This window comes from Malaclemys terrapin, chromosome 1 (assembly GCF_027887155.1).
Source record: "Malaclemys terrapin pileata isolate rMalTer1 chromosome 1, rMalTer1.hap1, whole genome shotgun sequence".
NCBI classification, from domain to species: Eukaryota; Metazoa; Chordata; order Testudines; family Emydidae; genus Malaclemys; species Malaclemys terrapin.
In genome coordinates, this window is record NC_071505.1 from 160,428,294 (window position 1) to 160,449,141 (window position 20,848).

Sequence of the window (20,848 nt, forward strand, 5' to 3'; positions counted from 1 at the left end):
TGCCTGTTTTTTGTTCACAATGTCACTGAAAGACATTGAGAACAGGCGTTTGCACGGCACTCTTGCAGCTGGCATCGCAAGGTATTTACATGTAGATGTGCTAAAGATTCATATGTCCCTTCATGCTTCGTCCACCATTCCAGGGGACATGCGTCCATGCTGATGACAGGTTCTGCTTGATAACGATCCAAAGCAATGCGGACCGATACAAGTTCATTTTCATAATCTGAGTCAGATGCTACCAACAGAAGGTTGATTTTCTTTTTTTGGTGGTTTGGGTTCTGTAGTTTCCACATCCGAGTGTTGCTCTTTTAAGACTTCTGAAAGCATGCTCCACACCTAATCCCTCTCATATTTTGGAAGGCACTTCAGATTCTTAAACCTTGGGTTGAGTGCTGTAGCTGTCTCACATTGGTATCTGCTTTGTGTTTTGTCAAATCTGCAGCGAAAGTGTTCTTAAAATGAACATGTGCTCAGTTATCTGAGACTACTATAACGTGAAATATATTGCAGAATTTGGGTAAAACAGAACCGGAGACATACAATTCTCCCCCAAGGAGTTCGGTCACAAATTTAATTAAGGCATTATTTTTTCTACAAGCACCATCAGCACAGAAGCATGTCCTCTGGAATGACGGCCAAAGCATGACGGGGCAAACAAATGTTTAGCATATCTGGCACGTAAATACCTTGCAATGCTGCTACAAAAGTCCCATGTGAATGCCTGTTCTCACTTTCTGGTGACATTGTAAATAAGAAGTGAGCAGCCTTATCTACCGTAAATGTAAACAAACTTGTTTGTCTTAGCGATTGGCTGAACAAGGAGGAGTGAGTGGACTTTGTAGCCTCTAAAGTTTTGCATTGATTTGTTTTTGAGTACAGTTATGTAACAAAAAAAATTCTACATTTGTATGTTGTACTTTCACGATAAAGAGATTGCACTACAGTACTTGTATGAAATGAACTGAAAAAATACTATTTTTTATAATTTTTATAGTGCAAATATTTGTAATCAAAAATAATAATAAAGTGAGCAGTGTATACTTTGTATTATGTGTTGTAACTGAAATATGTATTTGAAAATGTAGAAAAAGATCCAAAATACTTAATAAATTTCAATTGGTATTTTATAGATTAACGGTGTGATTAAAACGGCGATTAACTGCAATTAATTTTTTTATCACGATTAATTTGAGTTAAATCTGAGTTAACTACGATTAATCAACAGTACTAGTTTTAACTGATAAGACGCCCTCCAATACAAAACAAAAAAACCCTGCATTGTTTATTCAAACACCACCACAAAATCAATGGAAATGGTTACTCAATTCGTGCTGACTTCACCCCTTTCCCAGTGCAGTATGTTTATACAAACAACCAAAGCCCTCAATATACTGTAAAGTCCACATAAAATATAGCAGTGGCACATAAAATCCAAGGCCCATAACAGTTTACTAGCATCACACACCACCATCTACATCACCACGTGAACCTAGGATGAGGTTACACAAGGCATGTCTGATATCCTTTGCCTGTTTGGATCCATCCCCAGTAATGACAGGTGCACTTTCTGGTTGCCTGTATTGGGCCTGCAAACCAGCAGCATTTTCAGTCCACTCCAAGAAAAAATGCTCTTCTCGTGCCTCACAGGGGTTGTGCAGTGTGCAGCACGCCACAATCATATTGGCAACACTGGGAAGGCAGCACAGTCTTTCCCAAGTCTGCCAAATGTGCACTCCATCCTCATCCTACAATCACTAACCCTGAAACTGAACCTTCTTTTGCCTGGCCTTCTGAAGTCAGGGTACAGTTTAATGAGCCATGTCAGGAAAGGGTATAAGCAGGATCCCCTAAAATTAGTGGGCACAGACACCCTATCACTTGGAGGGACTAGTGCATGTTTGTCCAAAAAGGTAAACACCAGGTCTCCTCAGCACCCTGGCATAATGCACCTTGCCAGTACACCCCTTGCTGGTGTTCATGAATCTGCACCTGTGGTTGACCAAGGCCTGTATAACTAGGAAGTAGTGCCCTTTGTGGCTAACATTCTCTTGCTCCTTGCAAATAAACTATGGGCATATGACTACCATCAATGGCCCCAGCACAGTTTGGGAAGCCCATTCCCTCAAAGCCAGCAATTATTTCAGGAATGTTAGGGCTGTGATTAACCCAAAGCTGGTGGGTGTAATCAATCACCTCACAACTATGAATGGTATGGAGAAAATGAATAGGAAAGTGTAATTTCCATATTCACACAACACAAGAACCAGGGGTTACTCAATGAAATTAACAGGCAACATGTTTAAAACAAACATAAGGAAGTACTTCTTTATGTAACACACACCAACACCTATGGAACTCGTTGCCTGGGGATGTTGTGATGGCCAAAAGTACAACTGGGTTAAAAAAAAAAATTAAGTAAGTTCATGGAGGACAGGTCCATCAATGGTTATTAGACAAGACAGTCAGGGACACAATGCCATGCTCTGGGTGTCGCTAAATCTCCAACTGCTAGAAGCTGGGACTGGATCACTTGATAATTGCCCTGTTCTGTTCATTCCCTCTGAAGCATCTGACACCATCCACTGTCAGAAGACAGGATACTGGGCTAGATGGACCACTGGTCTGAGCCAGTATGGCTATTTTTATAACCACAATCCACACAAACTGCCAACACCAAACTGGTTAGCCACAGACTTGTAGCATTGTGGAGTAGCCAGCTTCTAGATGACAATAGCTACCCATTTCTTCAATGATATGGCCTCACTCATATGCATATCCTGGCACTGGAAGGTCAGGGAAAGCTTCTCACACAGCTCCATGAAGGTCTATTTCTTCATGTAAAGGTTCTGGAGCCACTGACAGTCATTCCAAGTCTGCATGACAATGTGATTCCACCAGTCTGGGCTTGTGGCCCTGCTCCAGAAGGGAGAGTCTACATAGAGGGAATCCTCAGCTATGGTAGCAAGCATCAAGTGTGTCAAATGTGCTGCAGGTGCCATGGCTGTACCCTCCTTTAAGAACTGCTGCCACCACCCTCAAAAGGGCAGACACCATCACTGAACTGTCCACTAGTCTCAATGACCTTGTGTCAGGACTGAGATCCCCACTTTGAACTTTAGGGTACAAATGTAGGGGCCTGCATAAAAACTTCTAAGCTTAATTACCAGCTTAGCTCTGGTTCGGCTGCCACCATTTTCAATGGATTCCCTCCCTGGGAAACCTTGAAAAACCTTCACCAAATCCCTGGTGAAAACAAATCCAACCCCTTGGATTTAAAACAAGGGGAAATTAACCATTCCCCTCCTTCCTCCCACCAACTCCTGGTGAATCAAGATCCAAAACCCCTTTGGATCTAAACCAAGGAAAAAATCAATCAGGTTCTTAAAAAGAAGGTTTTTAATTAAAGAAAAAGGTAAAAATCATCTCTGTAAAATCAGTATGGAAATCAACCTTACAGGGTAATCAAACAAAGAGCTCAGAGGACTCCCCTCTAGTCTCAGGTTCAAAGTACAGCAAACAAAGAGAAACACTCTAGTAAAAGGTACATTTACAAGTTGAGAAAACAAAGGAAAACTAACACGCCTTGCCTGGCTATTTACTTACAAGTTTGAAATAGGAGAGACTTGCTTAGAAAGATGTGGAGAACCTGGATTGATGTCTGGTCCCTCTCAGTCCCCGAGAACGAAAGAACTCCCAAACAAAGAACACAAACAAAAGCCTTCCCCCCCCAAGATTTGAAAGTATCTTGTCCCCTTATTGGTCCTTTAGGTCAGATGCCAGCCAGGTTACCTGAGCTTCTTAACCCTTTACAGGGAAAAGGATTTTGGAGTCTCTGGCCAGGAGGGATTTATAGTACTGTACACAGGACAGCTATTACCCTTCCCTTTATAGTTATGACACGCCCCCCAAATCACAGATAGTGTTGGATGTTCGGTTCCACACTGGCTGTGATTTTTCCCTGGAGTTCTAGGAGAAAACAGAGTTAATAAGACACATGTACCTTTAGACATACTACTGATTATATAAAAACTAACAATATGTTTTATTCCAAAAACAATTGTTAACCAGTTAACTCTGGGAAACTTTCCCGGGAGAGTGCATCAGCCACTTTGTTAGAAGCTCCCGAAATGTGTTGTATTTCAAAATCAAAATCTTGGAGAGCTAAACTCCACCGAAGAAGTTTTTTGTTATTTCCCTTGGCGGTATGAAGCCACTGTAGCGCAGCATGGTCTGTTTGTAGTTGGAAACGCCGTCCCCAAACATATGGGCGTAGCTTTTCCAGCACATACACAATGGCATAGCATTCCTTTTCGCTGATTGACCAATGGCTTTCCCTCTCAGACAGTTTCTTACTGAGAAATACGACAGGATGGAATTCTTGATCCGGTCCTTCCTGCATTAAAACTGCTCCCACGCCTCGCTCGGACGCATCTGTGGTTACTTGGAACGGTTTGTCAAAGTCTGGGGCCCTTAGCACAGGGTCAGACATGAGTGTTGCCTTAAGCTGGTTAAAGGCCTTTTGACATTCATTAGTCCACTGAACTGCATTTGGCTGTTTCTTTCTGGTTAGGTCTGTCAGCGGGGCGGCGATTTGGCTGTAGTGGGGTACAAATCGCCTATAATATCCAGCCAAGCCTAAGAAGGATTGGACCTGTTTCTTAGACTTTGGAACCGGCCACTTTTGGATAGCATCCACTTTGGCCTGTATGGGATTTATAGTTCCTTGACCCACCTGGTGCCCCAGGTAAGTCACTCTGTTTTGGCCTATTTGACACTTTTTAGCCTTAACAGTTAGTCCTGCCTGCTGGATGCGCTCGAAAACTTTTTCCAGGTGCTCCATGTGCTCTGCCCATGAATCAGAAAAAATGGCCACATCATCGAGGTAGGCAACTGCAGATTCTCCCAATCCCGCTAGGAGACCATCTACAAGTCTTTGGAAGGTGGCGGGTGCATTTCGCAACCCGAAAGGGAGTACATTGAATTCATACACCCCTGCCTGGGTGACGAAGGCTGACCTTTCCTTAGCGGGTTCATCTAGTGGTACTTGCCAGTACCCCTTGGTTAAGTCTAAAGTAGAGATGAATTGGGCATGTCCCAATTTCTCCAATAGCTCATCTGTGCGTGGCATTGGATAGTTGTCAGGACGAGTTACAGCATTTAGCTTACGGTAGTCCACGCAAAAGCGTATTTCCCCATCTGGTTTGGGAACTAGAACCACTGGAGATGCCCATGCACTCTTAGAGGGGCGGATTATACCCATCTGTAGCATGTCCTGGATCTCCCTTTGTATAGCAGTTTTGGCATGAGGTGACTCCCGGTAGGGTGGGGTTCTAATAGGGTGAGCATTACCTGTGTCAATGGAGTGGTATGCCCATTCGGTCCATCCTGGAGTGGCTGAGAAAATTGGTGCAAAGCTTGTGCACAGCTCCTTGATCTGCTGTCGCTGCAGACGTCCAAGGGTCATGGAGAGGTTCACCTCTTCCATGCCACCATCCTTTTTTCCTTCGTAGTAGACACCTTCAGGCCACTCCGCGTCATCTGTTTCCTGGGCTGTAAACTGGCAAACGTTTAATTCTCTGGAATAAAAGGGCTTAAGAGAATTAACATGGTATACTTTAGGCTTTATGTTGGAGGTGGGGGAGGCTATGAGATAGTTAACAGCTCCTAGGCGCTCCTGGACCGTGAATGGTCCTTCCCACGACACTTCCATTTTATGGGCCTGGATTGCCTTTAAGACCATGACTTGGTCTCCTACTTTGAAGGACCGTTCTCTGGAATGTTTATCATACCAGGCCTTTTGCTCTTCCTGAGCATCCTTTAGGTTTTCTTTAGCAAGGGCCAAAGAATGTCGGAGGGTGTTTTGTAGGTTGCTTACCAAGTCTAGAATGTTTGTTCCTGGAGAAGGCGTAAACCCCTCCCATTGCTGCTTCACCAACTGTAATGGCCCCTTAACCTCACGGCCATACACAAGTTCAAATGGTGAAAACCCTAAACTGGGATGTGGTACAGCCCTGTAGGCAAAAAGCAACTGCTGCAACACTAGGTCCCAATCATTGGAGTGTTCATTTACAAATTTACGTATCATGGCCCCCAAAGTTCCATTAAACCTCTCCACCAGGCCATTGGTTTCATGGTGGTAAGGGGTGGCAACCAAGTGATTCACCCCATGAGCTTCCCACAGGTTTTCCATGGTTCCTGCCAGGAAGTTAGTTCCCGAATCTGTAAGGATGTCGGAGGGCCAACCTACCCTGGCAAAAATGTCTGTTAATGCCTGGCACACACTTTTAGCCCTGGTGTTGCTTAAGGGTACTGCTTCCGGCCATCGGGTAGCAAAATCCATGAAAGTCAGTACGTACTGCTTTCCTCTGGGTGTCTTCTTTGGGAAAGGACCCAGAATATCCACAGCTACGCGCTGAAATGGGACCTCAATTATGGGTAGTGGCTGGAGAGGGGCTTTAACCTGGTCTTGGGGTTTTCCCACTTGTTGGCACACCTCACAAGACCGGACATAATTAGCAACGTCCTTGCCCATTCCCTCCCAGTGGAAGGACTTCCCCAACCGGTCTTTGGTTCTGTTCACCCCAGAATGGCCACTGGGATGATCATGGGCTAAGCTCAAGAGCTTTACCCGATACTTAGTGGGAACTACCAACTGCCTTTGAGGATGCCAGTCTTCCTGGTGCCCACCAGAAAGAGTCTCCTTGTATAAAAGTCCTTGTTTTACAACAAACCGGGATCGGTTAGAAGAGCTGAGAGGCGGTGGGGTGCTCCGCGCCGCCGCCCAAGCTTTCTGAAGGCTGTCATCTGCTTCCTGCTCGGCCTGGAACTGTTCCCTTGATGCTGGAGACATCAGTTCCTCCTTGGACTGTGGACTGGGGCTTGGTCCCTCTGGAAGCGATGCAGGTGCTGGGGCTGTTTCCATTGACTGTGAACCGCTGTCCGCTGGTGCACTATGTGGTATCTCAGGCTCTGGCTGAGCCTCTTGGGTAGGGTTATCTGCTGCTTCTGCCAGTTCAGGCTCGCTGGTGCCCTCTGGCGTTGGAGTTGTAGACGGGTTTGCAAGGGCTGGACTCAGGGCTGGCAATGGTTCTGGTGCTGGTTGCGTTGCCAGTTCCGGTTCTGGGACTGGCTTTGGCTGGGTCTCTGGGATTGGATCCACTACGGCTGTTGCAGTCGTTGGCAGAGGATCCAGTTCCACCACCTTTGTCTGGGTCTCCGGTAACACAGACGGGGCCCTGGTGGACGGCTCAGGAACAGGGATGGGGGTGAAAGCTTGCTTAGCCTGGCTGCGGGTGACTATTCCCACCCTCTTGGCTACCTTCACATGGTTGGCCAAATCTTCCCCCAGCAGCATGGGAATGGGATAATTGTCATAGACTGCAAAAGTCCACATTCCTGACCAGCCCTTGTACTGGACATGCAACGTGGCTGTAGGCAAGGTTACAGACTGTGACACGAAGGGTTGAATTGTCACTGTAGCCTCTGGGTTGATGAGTTTGGGGTCCACTAGGGATTGGTGGATAGTTGACACTTGAGCCCCAGTGTCCCTCCAAGCGGTAACCTTCTTTCCGCCCACTCTCAAGGTTTCCCTTCGCTCCGAGGGTATGAGAGAGGCATCTGGGTTTGGGGATCTTTGGTGTGATTGGGGTGTAATGAACTGTAATCGGTTGGGGTTCTTGGGGCAGTGAGCCTTTATATGTCCCAGTCCATTACATCTAAAACATCGCCCTGCTAAGGTATCACCGGGACGAGGTTGGTTGGTGGAGACTGGTGTGGTGGGGTGAGAAGGCATCTGGGGTTTCCCTTGGGATGTGGGTGGGGCCTTGGGTTGTCCCCGGTGGTAAGGTTTTGTTTCGGCTTGCCCCTTCTGATATTCGCTCCAACTGCTACTAGTTTTTTTCTTTTCTGCCACCTCCACCCATTGGGCTCCAATCTCCCCCGCCTCAGTTACAGTTTTGGGCTTCCTATCTAGGATGTACCTTTCTATTTCCTCAGGAACACCCTCTAAAAACTGCTCCATTTTTACTAGGGACAGCAGATCTTCCAGAGATTTAACATTTGCTCCTGATACCCAGGCATCACAATTTTTGTCAATGTGGTAGGCATGACGGGTAAATGACACATCCGGTTTCCACTTTAGGGCTCTGAACCGCCGACGGGCATGCTCGGGTGTTAGCCCCATTCTGAGTCTGGCCTTGTTTTTAAAAAGTTCATAACTGTTCATGTGTTCCTTAGGCATTTCAGCCGCCACCTCTGCTAAGGGTCCACTGAGCTGCGGCCTCAGCTCTACCATGTACTGGTCTGCAGTGATGCTGTATCCAAGGCAGGCCCTTTCAAAATTTTCTAAGAAGGCCTCAGTATCATCGCCTGCCTTGTAGTTGGGGAATTTTCTGGGATGGGAAGTGGTACCTGGAAGGGGGTTGTTAGCATTGGCTGGTGCATCCTGCTTAGCTTTTGCTACTTCCAGTTCATGCTTCCTTTCTTTTTCTCTCTCCTCCATCTCTTTTTCTCTCAGCTCCATCTCTTTCTCTTTCAGCTCCATAGTTCTCTTGTGAGCCTCCTCTTTGGCTTTTTCCAGCTCCATCTCTCTTTCATGGGCCTCCTTTTTGGCTTTTTCTTCTCTTTCTTTTAGCTCCATCTCTCTCTTGTGGGCCCCCTCTTTGGCTCTCTCTCTCTTGTGGGCCTCCTCTTTGGCTTTTTCTTCTTTGGTAGTCATTTTCCTGTTTTCTTGTGCTGGGTCACCCCCTTTGCAGTTGACAAACTGGGAAACTCTCAGCTCTGGCTGCTGCAGAGTTAACAGTAACTTTCTAACTAGCTACTCCCGAGGATGTAAAAAGAAAAAAAAAAACAATTCAGCTTGTAAATACCTTTTACCAGTCATTTGCTAATTGAACCCTTCTCTTAACAAAGGACCTGTAAAAAAAACTTAACACCTCTGCCTTCAGGCAAGGAGAGATAAGATATGCATCTATCTACTTCCAGCTCGGCTTTCCAAGCAGCTAGAAGGAAAAAAAAAATCTCACTGGCTTTTGGGTTTAAAATGATCCCACCGCTATTCACCATGTCAGGACTGAGATCCCCACTTTGAACTTTAGGGTACAAATGTAGGGGCCTGCATAAAAACTTCTAAGCTTAATTACCAGCTTAGCTCTGGTTCGGCTGCCACCATTTTCAATGGATTCCCTCCCTGGGAAACCTTGAAAAACCTTCACCAAATCCCTGGTGAAAACAAATCCAACCCCTTGGATTTAAAACAAGGGGAAATTAACCATTCCCCTCCTTCCTCCCACCAACTCCTGGTGAATCAAGATCCAAAACCCCTTTGGATCTAAAACAAGGAAAAAATCAATCAGGTTCTTAAAAAGAAGGTTTTTAATTAAAGAAAAAGGTAAAAATCATCTCTGTAAAATCAGTATGGAAATCAACCTTACAGGGTAATCAAACTTAAAGAGCTCAGAGGACTCCCCTCTAGTCTCAGGTTCAAAGTACAGCAAACAAAGAGAAACACTCTAGTAAAAGGTACATTTACAAGTTGAGAAAACAAAGGAAAACTAACACGCCTTGCCTGGCTATTTACTTACAAGTTTGAAATAGGAGAGACTTGCTTAGAAAGATGTGGAGAACCTGGATTGATGTCTGGTCCCTCTCAGTCAGGTTACCTGAGCTTCTTAACCCTTTACAGGGAAAAGGATTTTGGAGTCTCTGGCCAGGAGGGATTTATAGTACTGTACACAGGACAGCTATTACCCTTCCCTTTATAGTTATGACACCTTGTGTGTGTGTCCTGCAACAACAGTGAAGCCATGAGCAGAAAAAGTTCTTCCACCATTGCTGGACCCTTGGACTGTCTCTGGGTAGAATGGACAAAGCTGGGAACATGCAGACCTGGAAATGTCTTAGCTGGTGGGCTGAGAACACATGCACACAAGGCCAAAGGATGGACAGACAAGTTCTCCCACAATACCCCATGAACAGAGAGCTTTTGAGCAGCTCCAGCTAGCAAGGCACAAAGAACCCTGGATGCACACCAGATGCTCAAGATTCAAACAAAAGTCAATGCACCATAAATGTGGACAGGGCTGCAGAAATAGGAGGTGTGCACACCACTGCAATGTGAGGCACCGAAGTCACAAACCCGCATTAAAAATAATAATATTTAAAACCAAACCAAAACAAACAGAGTTTTTATTTACCTTCTCTGTGTTGAATGTTTGGGATGCATTAGGATCACATTTTCATACTTTATGCCTGAACTATAAGGGCTAGATTTTGTTTTTAGATATAGATATAAAAGAAATGGAGAATCTCATATATTCCTATCACTCCAAAGCTGGGGCTTTAAGGAACACATCAATTTTCATGGGACTTGTGACAAAATCATGAAAGTTGACAACACTGCAGTCTGCCAATGTACAACATGCTGTAAGACCGAGACCTTAGATTTTAAACGCTTCAGGGCAGGAACTGGAACATCCTCTTAGGTGCAAGTACTTCACACAACAGTATAGGGTCCTGATCCCATTGGGAACCTTTGGGCACTAATACAGTATGAGTAATAATTTCACTAATTCTCCAGTCTCTGTACAGTTATCCAAAGCAGATGAAACCTGAATATCTCATAATACTTATTTTTAAAAATAGACACAAACTTAAAAAAAGAGACTCTGGGGAAGTTAATAAACTTGACAAGAGTTAGGGCTTGTCTACTCTTAGGCTATGTTTACGGTAGCACTTTTGTTGGTAAAACTTTTGTTGGTCAGGCATGTTAAAAAAAAAAAAAAAAAACACACCCCAGCTGACAAAAGTGCCAGTGTGAACAGCGCTGAGTCGGCGGGAGACACTCGGTGGGGGTGGTTTAATTATGCCAGTGGGAGAGCTCTCTCCTGCTGACACAGGGCAGCTACACAGGAGACCTTACAGTAGCACAGTTGCAACAGTAGAGCTCTGCCATCATAAGGTCCGTCACGTAGCATGGTTTTACAGTGCTGCAGCTCTGTAAAAGATATTGAAGATGCTACCTATGACAAGGGGAAAGGATAGCTAGATTGGTATAACTACGTTGCTCAGAGGTGTAGATTTTCCACACCGCTGAGTGATGTAGTTCTACCAACTTAAGTTTGTAGCGTAGACCAGAGCATAACTAGGCAGCCTGCGTACTGCGACCAGTGCCAATCCTGCTAACAAATATCTTACCCTTCCCTTGTGCGCCCCTTTTCATCTGAACCTGTTCTCTCCCACCTCATGCTTTGGGAAAGGGACCATCTTTCTTTTCATAGGCTGTACAGGGCCAGGGACAACAGTGTCCTGGTCCACGACAAACCCCCACTCCCGTCCAAGAAGTGAGCAGCAAACCACCCCTACCCTCACCGGGGATGTGTGTGTGTGTGGGGGGGGTGGGCTGCTGCCAAGAGGCCCCTGTACATTAGGGTTACCATACGTCCAGATTTTCCCAGACGTGTCCGGATTTTTGGTCCTCAAATCCTTGTCCAGGAGGAATTTCCAAAAAGCCGAACATGTCCGGGAAAATAGGGAGGCATGGTAAGGGGACCCCGAGTGCGAGTGGCTGCAGCAAAGCCAAAACTAATAACTCCGCTGATCTGCCGGGGCGGCATCCAAGCGCGCAGCCGCCTCCTCCCCAGGCTCCAACCTTCCCGGCTCTCTCCGCTCTCCACCGCAGCGGGGGCTGAAGCAACTTCCTCAGCGCAGCAGCAGCTGGAGCCCCGGGGGACAGGAGGGAGAAAGGGGAATGCGGGGTGCTCAGGGGAGTGGGCGGAGTTGGGGCAGGGACTTTGGGGAAGAGGTTGGGGCGGGGGCGGGGCCCCCGTGGAGTGTCCTCTTTTTTCACTGTTTAAGTATGGCAACCCTACCGTACCTCCCCGTGCCCCAGGCACCCAGACTGTGGTGGGGTCAGACCCAGCTGCCCCCGTGCCCAGCGCGGAGAGGAGGGTGAGAGACAACCAGCCCCCTGCCCCCGGGAGAGCAAAGCCCGTCCCAGTGCTGCGCTGTGACCCCCGGGGGCGGCCCCTTCAATCCCAGCAGGCCCCGCTCCCGGGGCGCCGTCCCCTCCCCTGTGCGGGGCTGGGGCGGGGGAATCTTCTACGCAGCCCCTGCCCGCCACGGGTGAGAACGGTCCCAGGTCATAGGGCGCGAGCCGGCAGCGGGGCCAAAGGTCACCGGCCGGGTCAGGGGTCACCTGGACAGGGGCCGCAGGTGGTGGCGCCGCAGCGCCTCCTCCTCATAGTTCAGCAGCTTCAGCTTCTCCAGCAGATCCTCCATCATCGCAAACATGTGATAAGCCGCGCCCGGGCCCCGCTCCGCCGCCTCCAGCTCCTCCGCGCCGCGGCGGGCCCCGCCGGGGGCCTCCTCCGCCATCTGCCCGCAGCCTTCAACCCCCCGCCGCAGAATCAGACCCGCAGCCCAGGCGCGTCACCGGGGAAACAAACTCCACCCCCTGTCCCCACACCCCGCCAGCGTTCCACCAATCACCTCTTCGCCACGCCAGCTACTCTGGGCCACCAATCATTTCCCCGCTGTGGCTCCTACGTTCCACCAATCAACTGCCCAGACTCTGGCCCAGGTCCCTGCTCACTCATCCAATCACCTCTTAGAGCCCCGCGCCCTCATCAGAAGCGTCTTAGAGTGTAAAGGGCTTGATTCTGTGCTACGCATTTTGTATGCGTCACTTCCGCTCGCGGACTGTAGAGGAAAACCATAGAGACTGGGCAGCATGCGAGCAGTCACTGCCCTCTCTTTCGGTGGGGGGAGAAGAGGCTTTGCGTCTTCTCCCCCGCCATCCGCTGATTGGCTAAACGCAAAAAGGGGCGGGAGGAGCCGTAGGAGCGTCTAAGGGGCGGAGCTGAGTGCCGGAGCCGAAAGCTGATTGGAGGAACGGCCAGAGGACAACCCCCTCCTACTACTTCTGAACCTGCACGGGCTGGGGCAGAGAGGGGGATGCTGTGAGCGCCAGATGCGCCCACGGTGGGGAGCAGGCGGGGGAGCCCCTGCAACTGTCCCTGCTGCCCGCGTGCTCGGACGCGCTGCGCTGCAGCGGGGGGTCCCTGGGCTTCAGGGCAGAGGTGAACGTGGCTGAGATAAAGCCCGAGCTGTGCCCTGGTGACGGGGCTGGCTAGGTTTGGGGGCAGCTCGCTCTCTTGCTGTCTCTCTCTGGCGCATTGAGTTAGTGTCCCAGACCTGAATGAGAGCTGGGGATAAGCTTGAAAGCTTTGTCTCGCTCCCCAGCAGAAATGGGTCCAATCAAAGATATTACCTCACCCTCCCTGTCTCTCTCACTGGGGTATGGCAGGGTTTCGGTGTGTGAAAGCTCAACGCCTGTTGTTTTTTTGGGGATGGGCAGAAGGGTAAGTCTAGGGATTTGGGAAGAGGGATGGTTTCCACTTGCTACTGAGGATTAATTTGGCCTAAACCTGTCATTTCCCATTTCAGAGTAACAGCCGTGTTAGTCTGTATCTGCAAAAAGAACAGGAGTACTTGTGGCACCTTAGAGACTAACAAATTTATTAGAGCATAAGCTTTCGTGGACTACAGCCCACTTCTTCGGATGCATATTGTCAGTCTCAGCTTGGCAGCACCTAGCTTTTAGAGGATGAAATGAATCTGCTGCTCCATGAAAGACACAAACCCAGCTGCATACAAGGGCACTACCAAATACCTACTGGGAATGATTTTGCCTGTCCCCCATATCTTTCAGCTGCAGTAAATGTATGAAGCAATTGTAAGAGCAACACACCTTTCAGCCCTCATGTCTTTTGGCATTGTTCGATAGACTTTTGACCTCTAAGGAATGTTGCTTACCCATTACCCCACCCACCTTTTTCTATAGAGAGGCATAGTTCAGTTTTGACCAGCTGATTATGTGGCAGCACTGATTTCATTTACTGTGAGTACCATTTTTGCAATTTAGACCAAATGCTTAACAAAAATACAAATATGATTAACTGCTGTTAAAGATGGGGGAAATGTGAGTTGTGCTATTTTAAGAATAGATTTGTTTGGTCAGTAATTTAACTATGTTTGACTTATTAAAAGGTACTTTCAAAACTAAAATGCCATAATTATCATATTTATTCCTTTAATACATTTGTTCATGGGTTTCTTACTTAGTTTGTTGCCTGACCTCAGGCTCACAATTCTTTCTCTGTCTAAATTTCAACAACAAATCTGTTTTTTTTTTTTTAATTTACTGCCATTAAGTTTGACTTGCTAACCACTTTTCAAAACTAATGTGAATTCAAATCTCTGACAGTCAGTGAGAGTATTTGCAGTGTGGTTGTAACTCTGTCGGTCCTATTCTTAATATATAGTCTTAATGGAGAGACAAGGTGGATGAGGTAATATCTTTTATGGGACCAGTTTCTGTTTTTTTGGTTTTCATTTCAGATGGCTAAATTTAGTATCTTCCACTGTTCTAAGCAGTGTAGTTGTAGCTGTGTCTGTCACAGGATAGTAAAGGGACAAGGTGGTTGAGGTCCAATAAGAGATTACCTCACCCTCTTTGTGTCTCCATTAAGAATATACTCACAACAAAATGTTTAGAAGCTCTAACAACTTGAATAATATTATACTAGATCAAACATGGCTTGGTTCTCTAGCTCAGTCTCAGACTTGGTAAAAATCAGTGGATATACTAGCTATCTTTTATTTGTGCTAAATGGAGAGAGCAGTTAAATGCCCCTTTGTGTAGTGATAGCTGAAGGAAGAGGACACTAGCACACAGACAGGGCCGGCTCTAGCTTTTTTGCTGCCCCAAGCAGCAAAAAAAGCGCCGCCCCCCCCCCAGCCGAGCGCCGCGTCGCCGCCCCCCCCCAGCCGAGCGCCGCGTCGCCCCCCCCAGCCGAGCGCCGCCCCCCCCGAGTGCCACGCGCTGGAGCCTACCCGCCCCCCGCGCCGAGCGCCGCCAGAACCCCCCCCCACTGCCGAGCCCCGCGACGCTGGAGCCCGCCCCCGCCCCCTGCCAAGCGCCACCGGAACCCCCCCTCCAGCGCCGCGCTCGTGCTGCACCCCCACTGAGCGCCATGCGCCAGAACCCCCCGAGCGCCGAGCCCCGCGCTGCCCCCCCCGCCGAGCGCTGCGCTGCCGGAGCCCGCCTCCACCCCCTGCCGAATGCCGCTGGAACCCCCTTCCAGCGCCACGCCGGCACCGCCCCCTCGCCGAGCCCCGCGCAACCGGAGAACGCCCTCCCTCACCCCGCGGAATACCACGCCGCGCTCCCCCCGCCGCCCCTTACCAGGTGTCGCCCCAAGCATGAGCTTGGGTGCCTGGTGCCGGCCCTGCACACAGGGAAAGGTGCCACAGGGCAAGCCCAATCAGAAGCTAAGCCATGTAGATAGAAGGGTTTACCTGGGGACTGACTGGAAAAGCAGAGATTGAGGGATTGATTGGTTGCATTTTTGTGTGTTTGAGAGAGAGAGAGAGCTTTTTTGGGCACCGGACTCACTAGAGAGGCAGGCTCAGATTTCTTAGTATGGAAAACACCTCCTGTTTAACTAGCACAGTTCAGGGCATCAGCACCTGTACTCCCCCTGTGTGGTCCAGTAAGGGCACCTGCTCAAGGCTTCTGGCTTCCCAGCTGTTGCTGCTGTTGGGTGGAGATATGAGTCTTTTTCTGACGGGTATTTCCATGCCAAACAGTTTCCTGGCTATACTGCAACCTTCCCAGCATCAGCCAGACTACCTAAGCAGGCTTACTTCATTTCTCTCCTCATAGATGTACACAGTGTAATTGCCACAGTTAAGTTACCACACAGCTCTTTATAGCAAGCACGTTTATTCTCAAGGTGAAAGCATTTTAGAAAAAACATATTAAAAACAAAAGAATCTATACACATGCTTATCAGAGATCACCTCATCACTCCCGAAAGGGCTCTGGTTGGTGATTAGTCCTTCAAACGCCACATAGGGGTCTCTCCTGTGGTCATAAAATCATCACAGCTTCAACTCAGAACCAGCACATTCACTCTTGTGTGGCCTCAGTAGGCTAAAGCCATTTCAACCCTTTCCTAAGGAATGGGGCCTTCTATGGACTGGAGATCCTGCCTGTTTGCTGGATCAAGTAGAAGGCCTTGAGTTGGTTTAAACTGAGGTTATTTATCCCAAAATCCTTTGTCTATTGGTTCCTGGAGAATCCAGTTTCAACCAATATATGCAAGCCTCTCTCTAGGTGGTGGTAGGTACACATCAATCATCATGGCAAATTCCAAAGGAAAGTAGCTTCCTTTCACATTGAAAGCCAGCCAGATTGATCTCTATCTCAGTCTTTAAGACAGTCTGACTGGATGTTCAGTCTTTCTGTCACTGGTGATCTTACTGCGACACCAAAGCTTTTGCTGACCACCTGATTACTGACCATGTAGTGGCATTCCTTAGTAAATGCACTCTGTAATTTGTTGGTCTTCCATCCTAATAGTATGTCCATACCAAGAAAGCCACTGCAATTGAACTACTGCTGATGGAGGGAGTTGTTGGGTTCAGCTACCAATACCCTCATTGCTGAGGTTGTTCTCCACTTAATATGGAGCAGCTGGTGAAGACAAAGAATCAAAAATGTCAGTCTGCCACTCCTCATCCTTCCTCACTGCCCACAATACAGTTGGTATAACCATGGTTCTGTAGAGCCGCAGCTTTGTAGTAATCTTGGTGGCCCAACGTCTCCATGGATGCCGCTGAAGGGCCTGACGCACATGGTTGCTGCTGTAAGAGCACCCCCATCTTTTGAACATCCTCCAGCACTGACTGTTGCTTCCCAAGTACAGTATTTGACAGTTGCTACCTGCTTGATATCATGTCTGCACAGGTTAATACTGCACTGGTAGTAATCTGGAGACTACTTGATGGTAATAGCCAGTGACTTAGTTGTATCTGGATTAATAACCAGACCAACGTGTGCTGCGTATTGCCTGACCAGACTGGCCATTAGCTGCAGCAGTTCACCAAACTGAGCCAACAAAAAATAAAAATGGAAAGAGAATGGTGAGGGGAAGAAGGTGCCCCTGACACGAGGGAAGGGGAGGCCACACAGACACTCTGCCATGGTGGAAAAAAGGGAGCATGGAGAGCCCCTGAAATAGAGGGAAAGTGGGCATGCAGTTCAGTGTTCACTGTTATCCATTCTACTCTATATCATATGAATCATGGATATGAGTTCCAGGTTGTAAGGTCTAGCTGACATTTAAGTTTTGCTGCTATACTGGCAAAACCCTCTTAAGTGTAGATTATACCTCTTATACCTCCAAAAAAAGTGCTTTTGCTGGTATAGTTTAGTTTATGTTACTTTGGCAAGCAAGATAAAATATAGTGGCAAAAGCTCTTTTATGCCAGTGTAACTGCTTCTACTAGGGCTTTTGCTGGCTTAGAAATGTAAAACACACAAAATCACACCCTTAACCAACATTGCTATACTAGCAAAAGTTTCTAGCACAGACCTGGCTTCATTCTAGGACAGGGGTGAGCAAACTATGGCCCGGGGCTGCATCCAGAGGTTTTAATCCAGCCCTCAAGCCGGGGAGTGGAGTCCGGGGCTTGCCCTGCTCTGGCGTTCCAGCCAGGAAGTGGGGTAGGGGGTTTGGCCCGCTCCACTTGGCTCCAGAAGCAGTGGCATGTCCCCCCTCCAGCTCCTACATGTAGGGGCAGCCAAGGATTCTGCATGCTGCCCCTGCAGCACCCATTGGCCGGGAACCGTGGCCCATGAGAGCTGTAGGGGCGGTGCCTGCGGACAGGGTGGCGTGCAGATCCACTTGGCCGCGCCTCTGTGTAGAAGCCAGAGTGGGGACATGCCGCTGCTTCTTGGAGCTGCTTGAGGTAAGCGCCGCCAAGAGCCTGCACCCCTGAGCCCCTCCTGCACACACCCCCTGCCCCAGCCCTGATCCCACTCCCTCCCTCTGAAACCCTTGGTCCCAGCCCGGAGCACCCCCCTGTACCCCCAACCCCTAATCCCCAGCCAGAACCCTCACCCCCCTGCACCCCACCCCCAATTTCCTCACGAGCAGTCATGGCCCGCCATACAATTTCCATACCCAGTTATGGCCCTCGGGTTAAAAAGTGTGCCCACCCCTGTTCTAGGATGACCAGATGTCCCAGTTTTATATGGACAGTCCCGATATTTGGCACCTATTACTCCCCACCCCCCTGTCTCGATTTTTCACACTTGCTGTCTGGTCACCCTACCTCTTTCTGACTTTTAAACCACTTCTGCCTTTTTATTAAAGAAAAAAAATGTAGTGTTGGCATATACTTCTTTATGAAAAAAATCAGTTCCCAGTTAAGTAAAGTGCCCCCAAGAGGAATGGCGCCAGAAGAAATAGCACAAAGAGAACATATTACAGGATCCCAGAAGACTTCTCAACTTTTGGCTACTTCTGCTGAGTTGCTACATACATGCTGGTTTCTGATAATTTCTGAAGTAACCCATATAAGGATCCACCACTGTAAACTGAAATTACTGACTTCTGGAACACACAGCAGCATCATGTTGCCCCCTTTCAGTCCTGGTTTCTGAAATACAGAGACAGCATACAAGATAAGGGGCTTCTAACATGTAAAATGCGCCCTGGATTTGGTCTATCGCAATTAGAGATGGAAAACATCTAGGGTTTGGCCTCCTTGAGCTAATGCAGGGATTTAACAATTTATAGACTGTAGTTGTGTTCATTTTTGTGCTCAAAAGTCATCTGGACTAATATGCTGCTTTGGTTACCTGCAGCTTTCCAAGTTAGCTTTACTTCCTTATTGGTAGAAGTATTCTTGTAAGCACTTACACATACTTTAAATCTGCTGTTGCCAGGTTACAATCATAAAGAGAGAGTAAACGATCATCTGAAATGCCGTATGCTAAGGAATAAATAAATCCTTGTTCTGAAACCAGACACGTTTTATAGGATCAAAATCTGCTTTTATTTTCACTGGTAAAAATAGAATTACTCCACTAGAGTGTCACAGATAAACTATCTGTTCCATCTTGTGTTTATTGGTGGTGCTTGTAGTACCTTTCCCAGACCTGAAGAAGAGCTCCGGGTGGGTCAGAAGCTTGTCTCTCTCACCAACAGAAGTGGAGCCAATAAAATATATTCTCTCATCCACCTTCTCTCTCTAATATCCATGGACCGATCCAGTGGTGGATCCTTATACAGCGACACTGCACGAGCAACAAAATGGCAGATGAAATTCAACAGTGATAAATGCAAGTAATGCATCTTGGAAAACAACTACACATATATAATGATGAGTTTTAAATTAGCTGTTACCACTCAAGAAACAGATCTTGGGGTCATCGTGAACAGTTTTCTGAAAACTTCAGCTCAGTGCACAGCAGCAGTCAAAAAGGTTAATGGTATGTTAGGAACTATTAGGAAAGGGATAGAAAATAAGACAGAAAATATCACAAAGTCACTAATCCATGGTGTCCCCACAGTTGAATACTGTGTCCAGTTCTGGTCACGCATCTCAAAGAAGGATACAGTGGAAGTGGAAAAAGTTCAGAAAAGAGCAACAAAGATGATTAAGGGTACAGAATAACTTGCATATGAGGAGAGACTAAAAATATAAGGGCTGTTTAACTCAAAAAAGAGATGATTAAGGGGGGTATGATAGAGATCTATAAAATCATGAATGGCGTGGAAAAAGAGAATCAAGAAGTGTTATTTACCCTTTTCCATATACAAAACCAGGGGTCACTGATGAAATTAATAGGCAGCAAGTTTAATACAAACAAGAGGAAATATGTTTGCACACAATGCAGAATTAAGCTATAGAACTCATTGCTATGGGATGTAGTGATGACCAAATGTATAACTGGGTTCAGAAGAGAACTGGTTAGGTCCATCAATGCCTGTTAACCAAGATGGTCAGGGAGGATGTCTGTTGATATATATACCGGGAGGACATATTACTTCACACACTCCAGTCAGTTCAGTTCCCTGGGCTACAATGCCACAATTTCACACCTGCCCTCTAAAATCCAATTTAGCTGTGAGTGCCATAGTTTTGATAAGGCGTGAGTTATTGTGTTTTAATAGCTCTATAAAGAGTCATACTGGCTTCATGCTAGGTTATTTTCAGGTCTTTATCATGGGCAGCCAGTGAGCTGACTGTTGGGGGGAGGCTAGTCTCCAGCCTCTCCCCTTCTGCCCTCCCTCCTCCGCAGTAGCCCAGAGCACCCCCACTGTGGCCTCTGGCCCCAGCGCCGGGTGGCTAGGCAGTGCGGCCGCAGCACGCCAGCCCCAGTGCGCCGGGCGGCGCGGTCCCAGCGCCAGCTGCCCTGAGTCCCCTTGGCAGACCGGCAAGCCAGTCTGGGCTAGGGCAGAGCATCAGGACCGCACCAGGCTGTCTGGGGAGGTCTATGATACCCACCTCCCATGGTGTTTACCCTTTTTACCAGGTTATTCACGTGTCTTTCCTAAAGGCAACTCACTCCCCTTCCTTTTCCTGTAGTGATAAGATAGTTTTATGCACTGTCAGAAATGGCAGTCACAACCCTCCAGCAGGGTCATTGATATACTTTGTATCTAGACTACAGCTGTTTACTCCAACCTACCATAATTACCTCTATTTTATCTGGACTGGGTTTTAAACTATTCCTTATCCAAGCGCTACACATCCTGGGTCATTCATGCAACTGCCACGAGGGTGGAGGGTCAGATGAGAAGTAAGATTAGAATTGGGAGGCTGAAATGTATGGCTAGACTTATTGAATACCTTCCTTGTCCTAGCAACCACAGTTACATTTGCCTTATCATATAGATAAAATTGTAATTTACCCTCTAGGGCATATGTATAGTATGGTTTTCCACTGGATAGAATTTGAAACCTACAGGGGTGTAGCAGGACGGGACAC

At 47.6% G+C, this 20,848-nt stretch overlaps 2 protein-coding genes across 5 annotated transcripts in view; one reads left to right on the plus strand and one right to left on the minus strand.

Moving 5' to 3' along the window:
- IFT57 (intraflagellar transport 57) overlaps positions 1–12,418 on the minus strand; it is a 39,937-nt gene extending 27,519 nt beyond the window's left edge. The window contains exon 1 of the mRNA XM_054045476.1: positions 12,197–12,418. Coding sequence (XP_053901451.1) covers positions 12,197–12,375 — 179 coding nt within the window. The 5' untranslated portion in view covers positions 12,376–12,418. The remainder of the gene's footprint in view (positions 1–12,196) is intronic.
- A 573-nt stretch (positions 12,419–12,991) lies between these two features.
- HHLA2 (HERV-H LTR-associating 2) overlaps positions 12,992–20,848 on the plus strand; it is a 34,978-nt gene continuing 27,121 nt past the window's right edge. For 2 of the 4 annotated variants that reach the window (XM_054045502.1, XM_054045528.1), the window contains exons 1-2: positions 12,995–13,361; positions 13,447–13,900. The gene's annotated coding sequence lies outside the window, so the exon portion shown is untranslated. Of the gene's footprint in view, positions 13,362–13,446; positions 13,901–20,848 lie in introns of all 4 variants that reach the window. The other 2 variants (XM_054045511.1, XM_054045520.1) reach the window with 2 other exon arrangements.